The following is a 16,361-nucleotide window of genomic DNA, read 5'->3' on the forward strand; positions in this document are numbered from 1 at the left end:
GGGGAAACCGTGGGTTTATTCTTCGTCTGCGTGCCCCACCCACAGGGGGTAGACAAAGATAAAAAAGAAGGGAAAAAAATGTATCAGTCACTTCGAAAAATGAAGTAACGGACGAAGAAGAGAAGGGCCAAGATCATTACTACTACCACTACTACTACTACTACTACTACTACTAATAATAATAATAATAACGTTAATTTTTTTACGTTCCACTGACTACTTTTATGGTTTTCGGGGAGGAGGTGCCTGAATTTTGTGCTGCAGGAATTATTTTTACGTGCCAGTAAATCTACCGACACGAGGCTGACGTACTTCACTACCTTCAAATACCACCGGACTGAGCCAGAATAGAACCTGCCAAGTTGGGCTCAGAAGGCCAGCACTCCACCATCCGAACTACTAACACAATTGCTACTACTACTATGACATGTTCAGTGATTCAGAAATGCTGTACAATTTTAATAAAACACACTTTCCATCGTATAGAAAGAATCTTACCTAGAGATTTCTGGAAGATCCCCTTGTGATGAACAAATTTTCTAGTAATCATTTTGAGTTAGATACCACTTCGTCATACATTTATCGTATCTTTCCGGCTATGAAAAACAAATTTCCGTGTTAGAATGACGTTGCAGAATTAACCTCGGCCAACATATCCTTATTTCGGCCCAGACAGGTGGTGGATGGGCGAAGCAGAACGAGAAAATGTGCAACGATACGCGTGTGTCAGGATTTGTTTGTGATCATTGCTCTACCTTGGCCTTGACTCGCATAAGGCCAGCATATATACTGGAGTCGCGCTGAAACAGCCAGTACTCGTCCGACTCTCAGCGACCATGGAGGCTGTGCAGGTACGTTCTGTGTTCTCTCGTGCGCAGGTAGGCCGCAGGTGGCTGGTTATTATTATTATTATTATTATTATTATTATTATTATTATTATTATTATTATTATTATTATCATTATATGAGTTTTATTGCACTCTTTTCTATGCTTGCAGCTTAGGGCCAGGTAATGGTCTCAAATTTATATGCGAATTTCTAGTTTTAGGATGTCGTTGGCATCAGCCTATTTTAATTATTGTGTGTATTAATTTGTTATGGTACATTACATTATAGCAGAATTATATTTGCATTTATTTACTGCATTACCTGGGGCCATGGTTGAAATGAAACTGTTAGTGACATTTAATAGGGTTTAATTTCATTAGTTGTTAACGGGGGTTAATTGAATTATTTTTTTGTTCCTGAAATCGAAGACTAATATTCAAATTAGTTAGGACCTTAACTAGCTTAGCTTCCAATTCACTATACACTTAATCTTACAATGATTTTACTTATAAACGACGTAGAAATTATGTACCAGGAAGTAAATAAATTCCCAATCAAAACTTTTCTATAAAAGTGTATTATAAGTTTCCCAAAGAGTTGTGCATTCACTTATAATAACCTACATGTTTCGACACTTAACGGCGAATTGGACGCACATGCGTCCACGCCTTTTTTGCCTCGGTTAGGTAGCACACTTCAGAATATATATCATATCCTTCTCTGATTAATAGGGAGCTGTTTGATCTTCTTATATCTTGCTTTTCCCAATTATTTGATGACAATACTATGAGCGGATGTGTCCCAGTTTTATGGCTGGGTGCCCTTCCTGACTCCAAATCGATGTTGATGGATATATTCACTATTGTGTTTGTCCGTGGTGATTAATAGTGGTGTGTGTATACATGAAGTGGTGTGTATTAACACGAACCCCCAGCCCCGAGACAGGGGAATTAATCCCAAACCAGAACGGGAATCGAACCGGGGACTCTCCAAACCGAAGTATGATGTGATGACCATTCAGGTAGGAGTCAGGCTGGGAGCTGTTTGATACACACGTATATTGCTTTCCTCTGTGAAGAATATATGCGATTCTCGCCAACGTTCAGCAAGTCATTACAGCCCAAATCAGAAAGACTATTATCAGCTTACTGTGACCACGAGTCGAAGTAGAGACATGGCTTTGTCTTCTGTAATATACTTCATAACATTGCACCATCTAATTTCTAAGCTGACTCACTGAACAGGATTTGATGATGTTTGTTATTTAAAGACCTAACATCTACGGTCATCGGCCCCGAACAGGATTTTTCCAAGTTTCAGACATGGGGTATAATTAGCATTTCCCTAAAGCTACTAAATCTTAAAGGAGATAACGATATTCACATACTTCCTGATGTTGATCGTCAAGTGATATTATCTATTTCCTACGAAGAAATAACTCAAAACAATCCATAGACTATAATTGTCCAGAACTTGAGTCATCCTAGTATGATTGAGAAATGCCAGTATAAATCCTGTTATTTATAAGAGCGTTTTCACCACAAATATGTCCAGCTCCATGGCTAAATAGTTGGCGTTCTGGTCTCTGGTCCAGGAGGTCCCGGGTTCGATTCCCTGCCAGGTCGGTTATTTTCATCATGACAGGCTAATTCGCCTGCCTCGGGGGTTGAGTGTGTGTGCCGTCCTAATCATTAGGATTCATGTTAGGTAAGGCCACATTCTTACAGCCATGTAGTTCGCCTATAGGCCGTCCTGTACCAGGCCTCTTCAAAGGCCGTACACCGTTATTAATACCACTAATACTTCATCGGGAGGGCTAGAGAAGAGAATGGGTAACTTACAACTATCGTACCCGTCAAATTTCTCCCTCATGCCTAGTTTTTATCTCTGATAAGATGTATAGAAGTCGAAGTGGTTAAGTTCAGTTTCAGTCTTTATGCCTATTTGGTTGTTTCTGTGAAAATCACCGGAAAATGGCTTGACATAATTTCTTAAATCTCCGAATTTAAGTTCAGAGATATCCGGAGACTGTAATAGGCTTTAAATTGTTCGATTAATAGACATTGGCGTATCAGTATTAAGGGGCCTGCGAAAGGAAATATCGAATTTCTCCTTTAAAAGAAGGTGTATCGGAAAACTGTACATTTTAAAAGTTGTGTTATACAATTTGCAGTATTTTATGTTTTTTATGTTTCATGCGCTTTTTCTTACGAATAGTAAAAACGGAGATATCTCCAAACTATTTTCTCCATCTGGATAAAGTGTGTACACAATAAAAGTTATAGAAATCACAGGCTATAACAGAATTCATCAATGCTGCACATCGCAGACAGAGAAATATCGTTCGATCGTCATGGCGACGAGGTAACTTGGACAGTGGTTATTGATATCGTTATTATTTCTAAATTCCAAACACCGCGTGATCATTAGCCAATGCTTATTAGCAAGATAATTAAGAAACCATCGAAATGAGAAAGAAAACTAGGAGAAAAATAATACGAGAATTTGAAGTTATGAAGGGAGGTGGAACTGGAAGACCCCTTGATCTCGAATGAACTTTATTCTACCCATTCGGTAGAAAATTTAAATACGGTGGCCTGGAATGTCGTTAGCCCACAAAACTGATCAACAGTAACGTTACACTGACTATTGTTAATCGACATGTGCTCTCTCTTCTCGGATGACATTCGTATCCGCTACTTGGCAACACCGTGCCAAATTCAATTCAATTGACTTTGATCAATCAATCAATCAATCAATCAATCAATCAATCAATCAATCAATCAATCAATAAATCAATCAATCAATCAATCAATCAATCAATCAATCAATCAATCAATCAATCAACCAATCAATCAATCAATCAATCAACTTTGATGTGCATTTAGGGTGATCGCTCAGATGGTAGATTTACTATTAGTTCTTTACCCAACCAGTTCTTAAGTGATTTCAAAGAGGCTAGAAATTTATCAAACATCTCCCTAGATCAGTTAGCTCAATCCCTAATTCCTCTTCCTATAAATGAATATTTGTTCCAATTTTTCATCTTCAGTTCCAATTTTATCTTCATATTATAATCTTTCCCACTTTTAAAAACACCACTCAATCTTATTCACCTACTAATGTCATTCCACTTCACCACTTAACTAACAGCTCGAAACACACTGCTTATTCGAGCAGCTCTTCTCCTTGCTCCCAAGTCTTCACGGCGGAAAGTTTGAAACATTTTCGTAACACTACTGTTTTGTCGGAAAAACTAACATTTCAACGACGCGCTCAACAGCTTACTGTATTAGTAAACGATGCGTGACGAGACTGATTTAAGAAACTTCCATTACCTCTGGTTGTGGGGTGAAAACGTTGCCACAGAAAATCAATACTGAATAACAGTGAAAGAAAAGAGTAGATTTGTTGCTGTGCTGAGTAGATCAGATGGTATATACGCTGGACTTTGGAGCTCAAGTTGGCGGGTTCGATTCCGGCTTAGCCCGGGTGGTATTTGAAGGTGCTCAAATACGTCAGCCTCGTGTCGGTAGATTTCCCGGCACGTAAAGTAACTCCAGGGGGACAAAATTCCCGCACTTCAGGGGTTCTCCGAAAAAGTGCAAAAATGTATACTGGGATGTAAAACTAATATTATTATTAGTGATAGATTTATAGTCACATTGAAAACATCAATGTATGACAAAATCCATGCATGCTGTGCGACGTTTTGCGCTATAAACGGAGCTCAACGGATATTACTATGATGATATGAATTTCTCAACTTCCGTTCCATTGTTAATGGTTTCAACAGACGCTTGATTGTTGGAAGTTCATCCTCCATACGTTCTTAGACATGCCAAAGACACTAAATCATCACATTGAAACAGCCTTATATTCAACTGTTTTTAGCCGGTATAGATCCCGCTGTCCTGGAAACCATAAGCCAGCTACTAATTGATTGTACCATTCCATAACACCATTATTATTATTATTATTATTATTATTATTATTATTATTATTATTATTATTATTATTATTATTATTATTATTAACAGGAGAGTCTCCTAGTAATCAGATCGCTTGAATTTTTTCACCTGAATAATAATGTGGTATCAGGAACGGCATCCTATCTTAAACCCCTTCCCGAGACCAAAATGAACCGGAGTGTCACCCAAGACTCCAAAAAAAAAAAAATATTTTGGATAAACTGAAAATGAAATGGCGTATGGCTTTTAGTGCCGGGAAATCACAGGACGGGTTCGGCTCGCCAGGTGTAGGTCTTTTGATTTGACGCCCGTAGACAACCTGCGCGTCGTGATGAGGATAAAATGGTAATGAAGACAACACATACACCCAGCCCCCGTGCCAGGGATGCTTAAAATTTCCGACCCTGCCGGAATTTGAACCCGGAACCCTTGTGACCAAAGGCCAGCACGCTAACCATTTAACCATGGAGCCGGACAATAAGCTGAATAAAATCAGTTTACCTACAGATACACCTCTATGAATAAGCAAACCTTTTGATAAACTCCTGAAAAATTTAGACTCCCCAGTGCATCTTAAAACCTATGGCATTCAAGGGGCACATAATAATAATAATAATAGTAGTAGTAGTAATAATAATACCTAATAATAATGATACCGAGCGAAATGGCCATGCGGTTAGGAGTGCGCAGCTGTGAGCTTGTATCCGGGAGATAGTGGGTTCGAATCCCACTGTTGGCTGCCCTGAAGATATTTTTCTGTGGTTTCCCATTTTTACAGCAGGCAAATGCTGGGACTGTACTTAATTAAGGCCAGGGTCGCTTCACTCCCATTCCTAGGATTTCGTGTCCCATCGTCACCAAAAGACCTATCTGCGTCGGTGCGACGTAAAGACAATTCTAAATAATAATAATAATAATAATAATAATAATAATAATAATAATAATAATAATAACATATTAATGAAGAATGACGAAGATTATCCAATGAAGATTAATTTCTTCACCTTCAGTGATATGAGAGAATTTGATATTTTTTAAATATTGTAATTTGCATTGTAAATAATACCAGGAAAGGATCTACACATTGTTGTCTCATATATTTGCCGAGACAACGATTCGGCTCAGGCAATCTTGCATAACTGTACATCAATACCTAGAGTTCCCTTTTACAATCAAACACACGCAAACTCAATAAAGGAGGGCAAAAGTTCAGCCAATGAGTGTAACACAAAGAACGTTAACACATCCAGAATTGATATACAGGCGAGAGACCACAACTTTCTAGTTCATAGGTCAACAAGCAGAGCATCGCTGAAGAGATTCCTCTTCTTACCAAGGTTTACGTGTTGCAGCTGAAGTACTATCATAGTGCGCTGGTTCTTGAGATTTATACAACCTTAAGCGAATAGTGAAGGAACCGTTCTTGCAATTGAATACTGGCTGTATTCTTATTTCATTTCCTACATAAATAAATAGGATTTACAGCATTCAGCACTCCGCTATGCCTCCTGTTGAGATTTAAGTTGTCACAAACTTTATAGAGGGTCGAGTTCATTGCAAAACATTTAGAATGATAGTAAGTAATACAACCATAGGTGATGTAATTGGATTATAATGATAAATAGTTTTATTGGTCGAGACACACTCTTCTAATGATTTAACCTTGTTAGCTTCAAAGTTATGGTTGCTTAGGAAAGACTCTCGGTAGGTCACATACTCGAGTTCTGTAGGCCCTAATGTAAATATTGTATTTTCTCGTTATATGGAAGAGAGGTCTTAATCTCGCCAGACGAAATAAATATATTCTATTCTATTCCATCGTAAGGTTAATTCTTTCTACAAGTAAGAGCTTACATGATTAATGTTTATTCCTGTTTCCTGATACGGGGTCGGGGATGAGGTGAGACAAATTTGCATAGCAATTCTTTAAGGCCGGATGTCTTTCCTAACACCACCCTCAGTTGTGGAGCTAACGAAATGAATGATGGTGAATTGAATTAGGTAAGGTGTTGGAAGGAATCGTTGTGGCCCATGGATAGGAACTGTACCGGCATTTACTCGGTAATGAATGCGGGAAAGCACAGGAAACCATTCTCAGGACAGCCGATGGTTGTGTATGAACCCACGCATCTCCCGGATGCAGAGTTTACTGTAGCTGCATAGCCGTAGCGCGTTAACACGCCTGGCAACTTCGGCCGGTCTGCACCTCTGGCCAGGGTTAGCCCAGGCATATGTGTAGTAATTGAATGAACGTTAAAAGAAAGAGCATTATTGGTAAGATATACATTCAAGATGGAAGCATTGTACTTTACCTTCCCAGAAGTGCCATAGCTTAGACGAATGGCACGAACAACATAAGTTTTTGTGGAGGAGTCAAATGGTTTATTGAGTCGCCGCCCACTCAGTGCTCTGAACGTCACTAGGTTATCGACGAAGAGACATGAGTTCAAGTTCCACTCTTGATCACCTAAGGAATGACGTCTCGGTATTTCTCTCGTCTTTCTTCTTAATGAAGGTCGTGATTATTCGTATAATACACGCTGCAGGTGATTTTTGCCCAGGCGATGTCCTAATTATATTTATAAAATTCGAACCGGCCGTGGCAGAAAAGCCGCACATTTTGACGTTGAATATGTGCCGCGTGGTAGGTATTGTTGAAATAGAGTCTAATCAGTAGGTCTGTCATTTTCCATTTCTCGGCTGAGGCTCCAGTAGCAAGGAATTCACCTGACGACGTTCGGCTGCCTTACATCTCACAGGCTTCCGATAAAGCTTTTGCAGCTTGGCATTGACGATTTTGAACATTTTACAATTCTGAACAACCGTTCTATTCTCTTGAATGTATATTCGATCATTTTATTAATACTGTTATTGGTTTTACAGTACGTCCCAGCAACTACTTATTTGCGGTTTTCGGAGACGTCCAGGTGCCGGAATTTAGTCCTGCAGGAATTATTTTACGTGCCAGTAAATCTACTGATGCAGAGTTTACTGTAGCTGCATAGCCGTGGTGCGTTAACACGCCTGGCAACTTCGGTCAAATACCACCGTACTGGCTCAGACTCGAACCTGCCAAGTTGGGTTCAGAAGGTCAGCACTTCAACCGCCTGAGCCACTCTGCCCGACTTCGATTATTTTGAAACAATTTATTCTCCATAGGCCTATATCGTGACATTTTATTTTTCACATTTCTTCCCACTACAACTTTCTCAAATATTAACTATTTGATTTTTTGCTGTATGCTTGTAGAAATTACTAAGACAAATCAAACGAGGCCTCACACAGTGTGCTATCTCAATACAGCTGAGTGTTGCGTTAATTGTTAGCCGCGCGGCACGGCCTTATTAGTACCTCGCCCGATGATGGTATACCGAGATTAGAAAATTGTTATGGGTTTCATTGTTTTTGCCTGTTTAAAGTTATATACTGGACACCGCCGTTGCACGCACTCTGTAGAAGTTATTTTAGTTGTGTTTTTTTGCTTTACGTCGCACCGACACAGATAGGTCTTACGGCGACGATGGGACAGGAAAGGGCTAGGAGTGGGAAGGAAGCGGCCGTGGCCTTAATTAAGGTACATCCCCAGCATTTGCCTGGTGTGAAAATGGGAAACCACGGAAAGCCATTTTCAGGGCTGCCGACAGTGGGGTTCGAACCCACTATCTCCCGAATACTGGACACTGGCCTCACTTAAGCGACTGCAGCTATCGAGATCGGTTTATTTTAGTTTTATAACTTTCATGTTTTTGTGATGTTTATGATGTTATTGCCATTACGAATGCTTCAAACATCAGACAGATTTTACTTGCGTCGGGTCCTTGAAATGAAATGGCGTGTGCCTTTTAGTGCCGGGAATGTCCGAGGACATATCCGGCTCACCAGGTGCAGCTGTTTTGATTTGACACCCGTTGGCGACCTGCGGGTGATGATGATGATGATGATGATGATGAAGACGACACATACACCCAGCTCCCGTGCCAGAGAAATTAACCAATCATGGTTAAAATTCTGGACCCTGACGGGAATCGAACCCGGGACCCCTGCGTCCAAAGGCCAGCATGCTTACCATTTAGCCACGGAGCCTGACATCCGGCCCTTTATCATCATGATCGCAATCATTAGATTTAAGAGAGAATATAATCGTATATTTCCTACTCAAAAGCCAATCACTGTAGTTATGCATAATTGCGCTTCGCTTCTTCTTTCTTACGATTAATCAACCCCTCTTAAACAGCTTCTCTCCGTTGTGGACAACGGTCTCCCCTCCAAAATTAACCAATTAAATAAAGCACTGTCCTCCTTTATAAAGAACAGAAACCCATTTTAAGAAATCATTTTATCCAGCAGGTATTAGAGCGATAAGTGTATCACAGCCGTACATTAGGCGGCAGAGAGCTAACCTACAATATGTTACCCCCACGGGACTTTAAATGGATATTTGCCCTCGCGATATCTAGTTTAACTGTTCTCTCCCCATGTCCCTTCACGTTCTTCATAATTCACAAACTTCACCACGTCCCTCACACTCAGCTCACAGCAATCCAACAATCCTTTCAAATCCGTCTTGCAACCCTCTTTAACAATAGTCTATTCAAACAAGTGGCGTGAGCTTGATATATCAAATATAAGCATATTTCAGACCAGGGTTGATGTGAAGTGGTTTGCCACCATTTCATCTGCGAAGACTTACGGGCACGGTTTTCGATCTGAACACTTGTTATTTATACACACCTGATCTTGTTTCTCGTTTGATTTGCTTGTTACATTTTATTATCAAATTATATGTTCGTTAATTATTCGTCTGTTGAATTGTTTGCTTTGTGATTCTGGCTCCATGGCTAAATGGCCTTTGGTCGCAGGTGTCCCGGTTTTGATTCCTGGCAGGGTCGGGAATTTTAACCATCACTATTTAATGTCGCTGGCACGGGGCTGGGTATACGTGTTATCTTCATCATCATTCGTCCTCCTCATGACACGCAGGACTCCTACAAGCGTCAAATCAAACGATCTGTACGTGGCGAACTGAACATGTCCTCGGACACTCCCGTCACTAAAAGCCATGCACCATTTCATTTGTGCTTTGTGAAGACATAAATAAATATATTTGATATTTTCAGTCCGGTGGTATTTGAAGATGCTCAACTACGATAACCTCGTAGCATTAAATCTACCACCACTACAAAGAACCCAAGCACAGGAAATTTCTTGGCACCTCGCAGCATCCAAAAACAGTAAAAGTACTCAATATGACATAAATCAAAGAATATTACCTAGTAATATTTCATTTTAAAATTATCAAACAATGGACAGATCGGGAACACAAAATGGGATGGTAGAGTCCGTTTTCAGGCCACATTGCTGGATGGACTGAGGATATCTCATTCATAGGTTAGAAGTCACAGATACGAAAGTAGCGAGTATGATTGCTAGTGCAAACAGGCGGGAACAGTGACAGGAGGATATTCGAAACGAGGAGAAGAACTGTGGATGCAGCTGCAAGCATAAACAGGCTTCGGTGGTAAGTTCATGTGAGATGAATGGAGGAGTGTAGATTATCTAGAAATTGACTCGGCAGTGCAGGGTAAGAGAAGTAGAGGGAGAACAACGGGATGGTTAGACTCGGTTTTTATTTTTGTTGACTTAAAGGACTATGGAACTAAACGAGCTAGTTACAGGACTGTGGAGGCTTTTAGTTAACCTATAGAGGCTTGCAGTCTGACCCTGAAAGGCATGACAATTTATAATTAAGATATGCATTAATAGATGTAGGGCCTGTATATGTTTGGAAATATCCTCCCTGTGACGAGTTGAAATATATCTCAAAAATCGATATTTATCTGCCACAGAAGTGTTTAAAATATGAGCTAGTATGAGTGTGTTTCTTCATCGCCCTTAGCCAATCTCCAGAAGTGTTCTGTTGCAGAGCATGGCAAGTATTTCTACAGTGGCATAATAAGGGATTATTCAATCGTGTTCCCACCATTATACAGTCTTACGCGCTCTTTAGTCCACACTGTCGCAATTCTTCAGAATTAATTATATTATAATAATCCCAGATTAATGCACGTGATATGGACTAGTATCGTGAGACTGTACACGAGAGTAATGATGTAATGGCATTAAGGGAACATATATTTCAGTCTTACTTTCCTTCTTGTACCATTTCACAATTTATTGGAGTCATCACTTGGTGTGGATTTGACCCACTTTTAGGGCTAGATGCCCTTCCCAACGCCAAACATATGTGGAGGGATGTATTCAAAACTGCGTGTTTCTGTGCTTGTTGGAAGATTAGTATGTTGTATGTATATGAAGGGAAGTGCATTAGGGCGAACATAAATACCTAGTCCTCGAGCTAGAGGAATTAGTCATACGCAGTTAAAATTCTCAGCCTAGCCGGGATACGAATTCGGGGCTTTCTGAACCGAAGATCAGTACGCTAGCCATCCAGCCAAGTAGCTCGACTGAATATACACTTCAATGTCTATTCTACTTTATTTACTTAAGAATTACAACACCGAGCAAATGGCTGATCGGTTTGGTCAAGTAGCTGTCAGTTTGCATTCGGGCGATAGTGGCTTCGAACCCTACTGTTGGCAGCCCTGAAGAAAGTGTTCCTTGGTTTCCCATTTTCACACCAGGAAAATATTGGTTCTGCACCTTAATCAAGGCCACGGTCGCTTTCTTCCCACCCTTAGCCTTTTCCTGTCCCATTGTCGCCGTAAGACCTATCTGTGTCGGTGCGAAGTAAAGCAAATTGTAACATGAATCAGATCAGATGGCATAGGCCCGAGAGAAGAAATGGGTACTCAGAAGGGAGCAGTGCAGAGGACAAGTGAGTGAGTTTGGATTTCGATCGAATTATTGTAAAATCATCTCTCACTAGCAATCTCAATAAAAAATGATTAAATCGCCTTAGAATACTGCTCTAAAGGTGTTTACATTGGAAATATACTTCTTTGTTTGATTTTAATAGAAGGCAATGCCTTCTATATCACAATTTTTACATAATGCATATCAAGAAGTCGCCAATAATTTATAATACGACTTTAAGTACCACTTGTCATAATACTGGCAGTTGACAGTTATTAACAGAACCTCTTTTCGTTCTTAGAAAATTAGTTGTTTGAGGCTCCTGTTCAAGGGTGTTAATAGCCTATTTAGATGTGCAGGTGGGCCGATGACCTAGACGTTAGGCTCATTTAAACAACAAGCATCATCATAGATGTGCAGGCTTAGTGTAATTGTTTTCCAGTAGATTCCTTCTGGTCTAGGTTTGTTTCCACGTTCCAAATTCCCTGTTTCCTTAATTCAATGGTCTGTTTCCTGTCACGCCCCCTGCTTCTTTGAGCTTAAGTCTTGATATGTTTCTGCCTATTCTTCTCTTTGTTCCGTCAGCTTCCATATACATCAGTACATTCCCTGTATTGCTCATGTGTTGTTATGTTGTGAGTGTACTCTATTAATTATATATATTGTGACCGTTCATCACCCCCAGGATGGGTACAATATACAGTAATATTAATCCAATGGTTTTGATTCCAAGCTATGCATGTATGATTTAAATCAAAAGTCACGTCCTTGTGCTTGACTTTCTGGCCGGCCCCGTGGTGTAGGGGTAGCGTGCCTTCCTCTCGCCCGATGGCCTCGGGTTCGATTTAGGGATTTTTCTCTCGACCTGAGAGCTGGTTCGAGGTCCACTCAGCCTACGTGATTGGAATTGAGGAGCTAACTGACGGTGATATGGCGGCCCCGGTGTCGAAAGCCCAGAATAATGGCCGAGAGGATGCGTTGTGCTGACCACACGGCCCCTTGTAATCTGCAGGCCTTCGGGCTGAGCAGCGGTCGCTGGGCAGTCCAAGAAAAGAAAAGAGAAGAAAAGAAAAGAAAAGGAAAGAAAGGACTTATCCTGGCTATAATCACGATAGAAACTATCTACAAAAGTGCTTGTTTTTATCGTTATAGTTCGGCTTATTGCCGTTTTTAATGGAATACAAATAAATAAATCGATAACAATAGTTTCAATTTTGTTTCTCCTATTGGCATAACTTACCAGTATTCATTGGCTAAAACGCCACGTGTACGATACATTGAAATATTTTATCTAATAAAATGTAAGGTTCTCTCATGATGTAACTGGCCACTCCGTTTTCACATAATGCTCTGTTTCACCACTTACCAATAACATTTAATTTAACAGGATTCACTTAGAGTCGGTATAATAATCTCATTCGATCAGTGTTATATAGCCAGTCTCTAATAAATTGTTACAAGCATTCCAGATGGCGTAGTCCCTAATGCTCGTCGTGTTAAAATAACAGGTGAGCAAACACTAAAATAAAATAAAATGTAACCTGAGTGATGCTAGTACGAAAACTAATAACATTCACCGCGTCAGATGAATGTGTCCTCTGAATGTTGTCGGAAATTTTTCCTGTACCTGCGGCACTCATAGGAGTGAAACTCTACTTGTACATAAATGAACTATGCGAGATGGAATGTGTACGTTAGTTTATTTTGTTGAATTCAACACGGGAAGAAGATATATTTTCAAGTTTTCTATCTCAGAATCGGTAACAGGAGTGAATAATATCATTATTTCATTACGTTCTGCATTACTTACAGACTGTAATTATGGTGGAAGTAGTTCTTCTTCTTGTTTCAAGAAGCGAAAATACAGTCTTCAAGGTTCTTGGCCCAATTCCCGTGTTTTCCTAAGTGTGAACTTTTCCGATACGATTAGATATGTTATTTTAAGTGTCGCTTGAGGAACTAGGAACCATATTCATCATCGACTTGACAACAGCGAGTCGGTCAAACAAAAATTCTACAATTTTAACTAAGGTCAATGCATACTATTTAGAACAAAGACATTATTAAATTCAGAAGATTACCGGGTGAGATGGCCGTGCGGTTAGGGGCGCGCATCTGTGAGCTTGCATCCGGGAGATTCTCACCAGGAAGCGACATATACTCTTCGGTATTTTATTGTTCAGGAAGTAAGAGAAGAGTATCCCCAACCTCATAACGCACACACGCACACACGTGGCATATGGTTTGTACGATTTTTTTAAATACTGAGATTAGTTTATAATGTCTATTTACTGTATATATCTTCTCGCTATGCCCTAGCTATTAAACACAATTTACAGACACAGGTTACCTAGAATTGTCAGGTGTCCGGTGTTTATAGCCAGAAAGCTTGTCTTATGTTGACCTAATATAGGACGGTAAGGACCAACAGTTTTCGTATTTTATTTCCTTATTACATACCTTTAAATCGTAAGGATATCGTGTTATTTGCAGAAATGTCACTGCGAACATAGCAAACAACAACAACAAAAAAATTACCAATGTGCTATCATCATTTCTACACGTTCTTCAGTAGTTTCATTCTATTATACCAGTGACTGAAAAACAGGGCTACGTAACAATTCAAGTACGGGGGAACAATATAAAATTAGAATGATTTCTCGTTTTGTAACAATGGATACTTATCTAGCTGCCGACCGCGATCGTCAACGGTTGTGTTTATGATGACGCGCAGATAGAAGTGTTCAAGATCAAAATGACGTAGTGCTTTAGTTGAGGGTTGGAGGAGCACTCACCCAGAAATATATCAATTTTAATTATATGTGTTTGTAAATGCGAAAATCATTTCTTCCATGCAGGCAAACGAGCAGTTCGTAGCAGGGAATTTTCTGTTGTTTATGGAGCACTGACGTGAAGTAACGTGCAGTTTATTTATAATTTCCTACTTTGAGGTGTCGCCAGACATGTGTGATGGAGAATAAGGGTCAAAGGCGTCCCGTATTTTACACGTAATAACTTACTGTTCTATTGTTCTCAGTCTTGCAGTATGTAACAATCTCCTTATATGGACCGAGAACAAGCAACAAAACATTAACATTATTATAATGGACATGATATGATTGTTACTCGCATTCTAAAATCTATAAATAATGACAAATTATTTTCCTCGATGACCTCCATATTTTATCTTTATAATTTTTGTATATTTCGAACTCCAACATATTTATCACGAGATCTAATTCTTTAACAATTCCTTGAGCAACTAGCCAAACATACGTTTGAACAGTGTAAAATTAAATTTAACTAATTAAATTTCACAGAATCGACGTTAAGTTTGTTCCTTTCCTCGATCTATTGTGCTTGTATCATAAATAAAGTCTGTCAACACTGGCATGTAAGTATCTTCACAATTTCTGTATACTCTCCTTCATTATTGCAAATTTTTTCACAGCACTTTTCTTGACTTGATGGTATGGTGTCACATCTCGAAACTGAGAACAATGAAATATCCACAACGTGGGTGCATTTCATTCTTGTATTTTTTTATTTTACTACTGGTCACCATTTAGGAATGTCGCCCAGGTGGCAGATTCCCTGTAAGTTCTTCACCTAGTCTTAAGTGATTTCAAAGAAGTTGGAAATTTAACAAATATCTCGTTCGAAAAATATTTCCTGTCTCTAATTCCTCTTCCTCTAAATGAATGTTAAAGATACGTTTGCATGTAAAACAGTGTAAAATTAAATTTCACAGACTCGTCGGTAACTTTGCTCCTTTCCTCGATCAATTGCGCTTGTATCATAAATAAAGTCTATCAACACTGGCATGTAAGTATCTTCACCATTTCTGCATATTCTCCTTCATTATTGCAAATTTTTTCCGTATATTAACACCTAAGTACAACAATCCCCACGATTTACATTCACTCCATCAACACAGAAACTGAGGGAACATTTTCTTTTTTTCTCGTGGAGTTTTCGACAAAATGAATTCATCCTCCTGAGTTCCAACTTTATCTTTACAGCAGGGATTTTTTATTTTTTTATTTTACTACTGAGCGCCATTTAGGACTGTCGCCCAGATAGCAGATTCTCTGTAAGTTGTTCACCTAGTCTTTCTTAAGGGATTTCAAAGAAGTTGGAAGTTTATCAAATAGTCAAGCTAATTTGTCTACGTCATTCCATGCATATCTCTCTACTGATAGCTTGGAAAATAATAGACCGTTTAGCCAAACAACTCGTCTCCTTACTCCGAAGCCTTCCCAACCCAAAGATTGTAACATATTAGTAACATCACAACATTCTTGAAAATAACTCAGATTAAATCGAACAGCGTTCCTTTGTATCTTTTCTACTTCTCGAATCCTGGTGAGAGCCATAATACTCTAGAACAATAATTCCGGTTTTACCAGAAATATATTCGTCCTCTCATTTATATCCTTACTACAACCCCCTATATAAATGAAATGAAATGAAATGGCGTATGGCTTTTAGTGCCGGGAGTGTCCGAGGACAAGTTCGGCTTACCAGATGCAGGTCTTTTGATTTGACTCCCATAGGCGACCTGCGCGTCGTGATGAGGATGAAATGATGATGAAGACGATACATACACCCAGCCCCGTGTCAGCGAAATTAACCAATTATGGTTAAAATTCCTGACCCCGCCGGGAATCGAATCCGGGACTCCTGTGACCAAAGGCCAGCATGATAACCATTTAGCCATGGAGCCGCGCACCCCCTATATAATCTCAT

The 16,361-nt window shown here is 39.6% G+C and overlaps 1 protein-coding gene across 1 annotated transcript in view; it reads left to right on the forward strand.

The window, feature by feature from the left end:
• The first annotated feature begins 806 nt into the window (after positions 1-806).
• Positions 807-16,361, forward strand: part of LOC136877552 (glucose dehydrogenase [FAD, quinone]) — a 103,668-nt gene continuing 88,113 nt past the window's right edge. Inside the window, exon 1 of the mRNA XM_067151694.2 lies at positions 807-851. Within this exon, the coding sequence (XP_067007795.2) occupies positions 837-851 (15 nt within the window). The 5' untranslated portion in view covers positions 807-836. The remainder of the gene's footprint in view (positions 852-16,361) is intronic.

This window comes from Anabrus simplex, chromosome 1 (genome assembly GCF_040414725.1).
Source record: "Anabrus simplex isolate iqAnaSimp1 chromosome 1, ASM4041472v1, whole genome shotgun sequence".
Taxonomy (NCBI): Eukaryota; Metazoa; Arthropoda; class Insecta; order Orthoptera; family Tettigoniidae; genus Anabrus; species Anabrus simplex.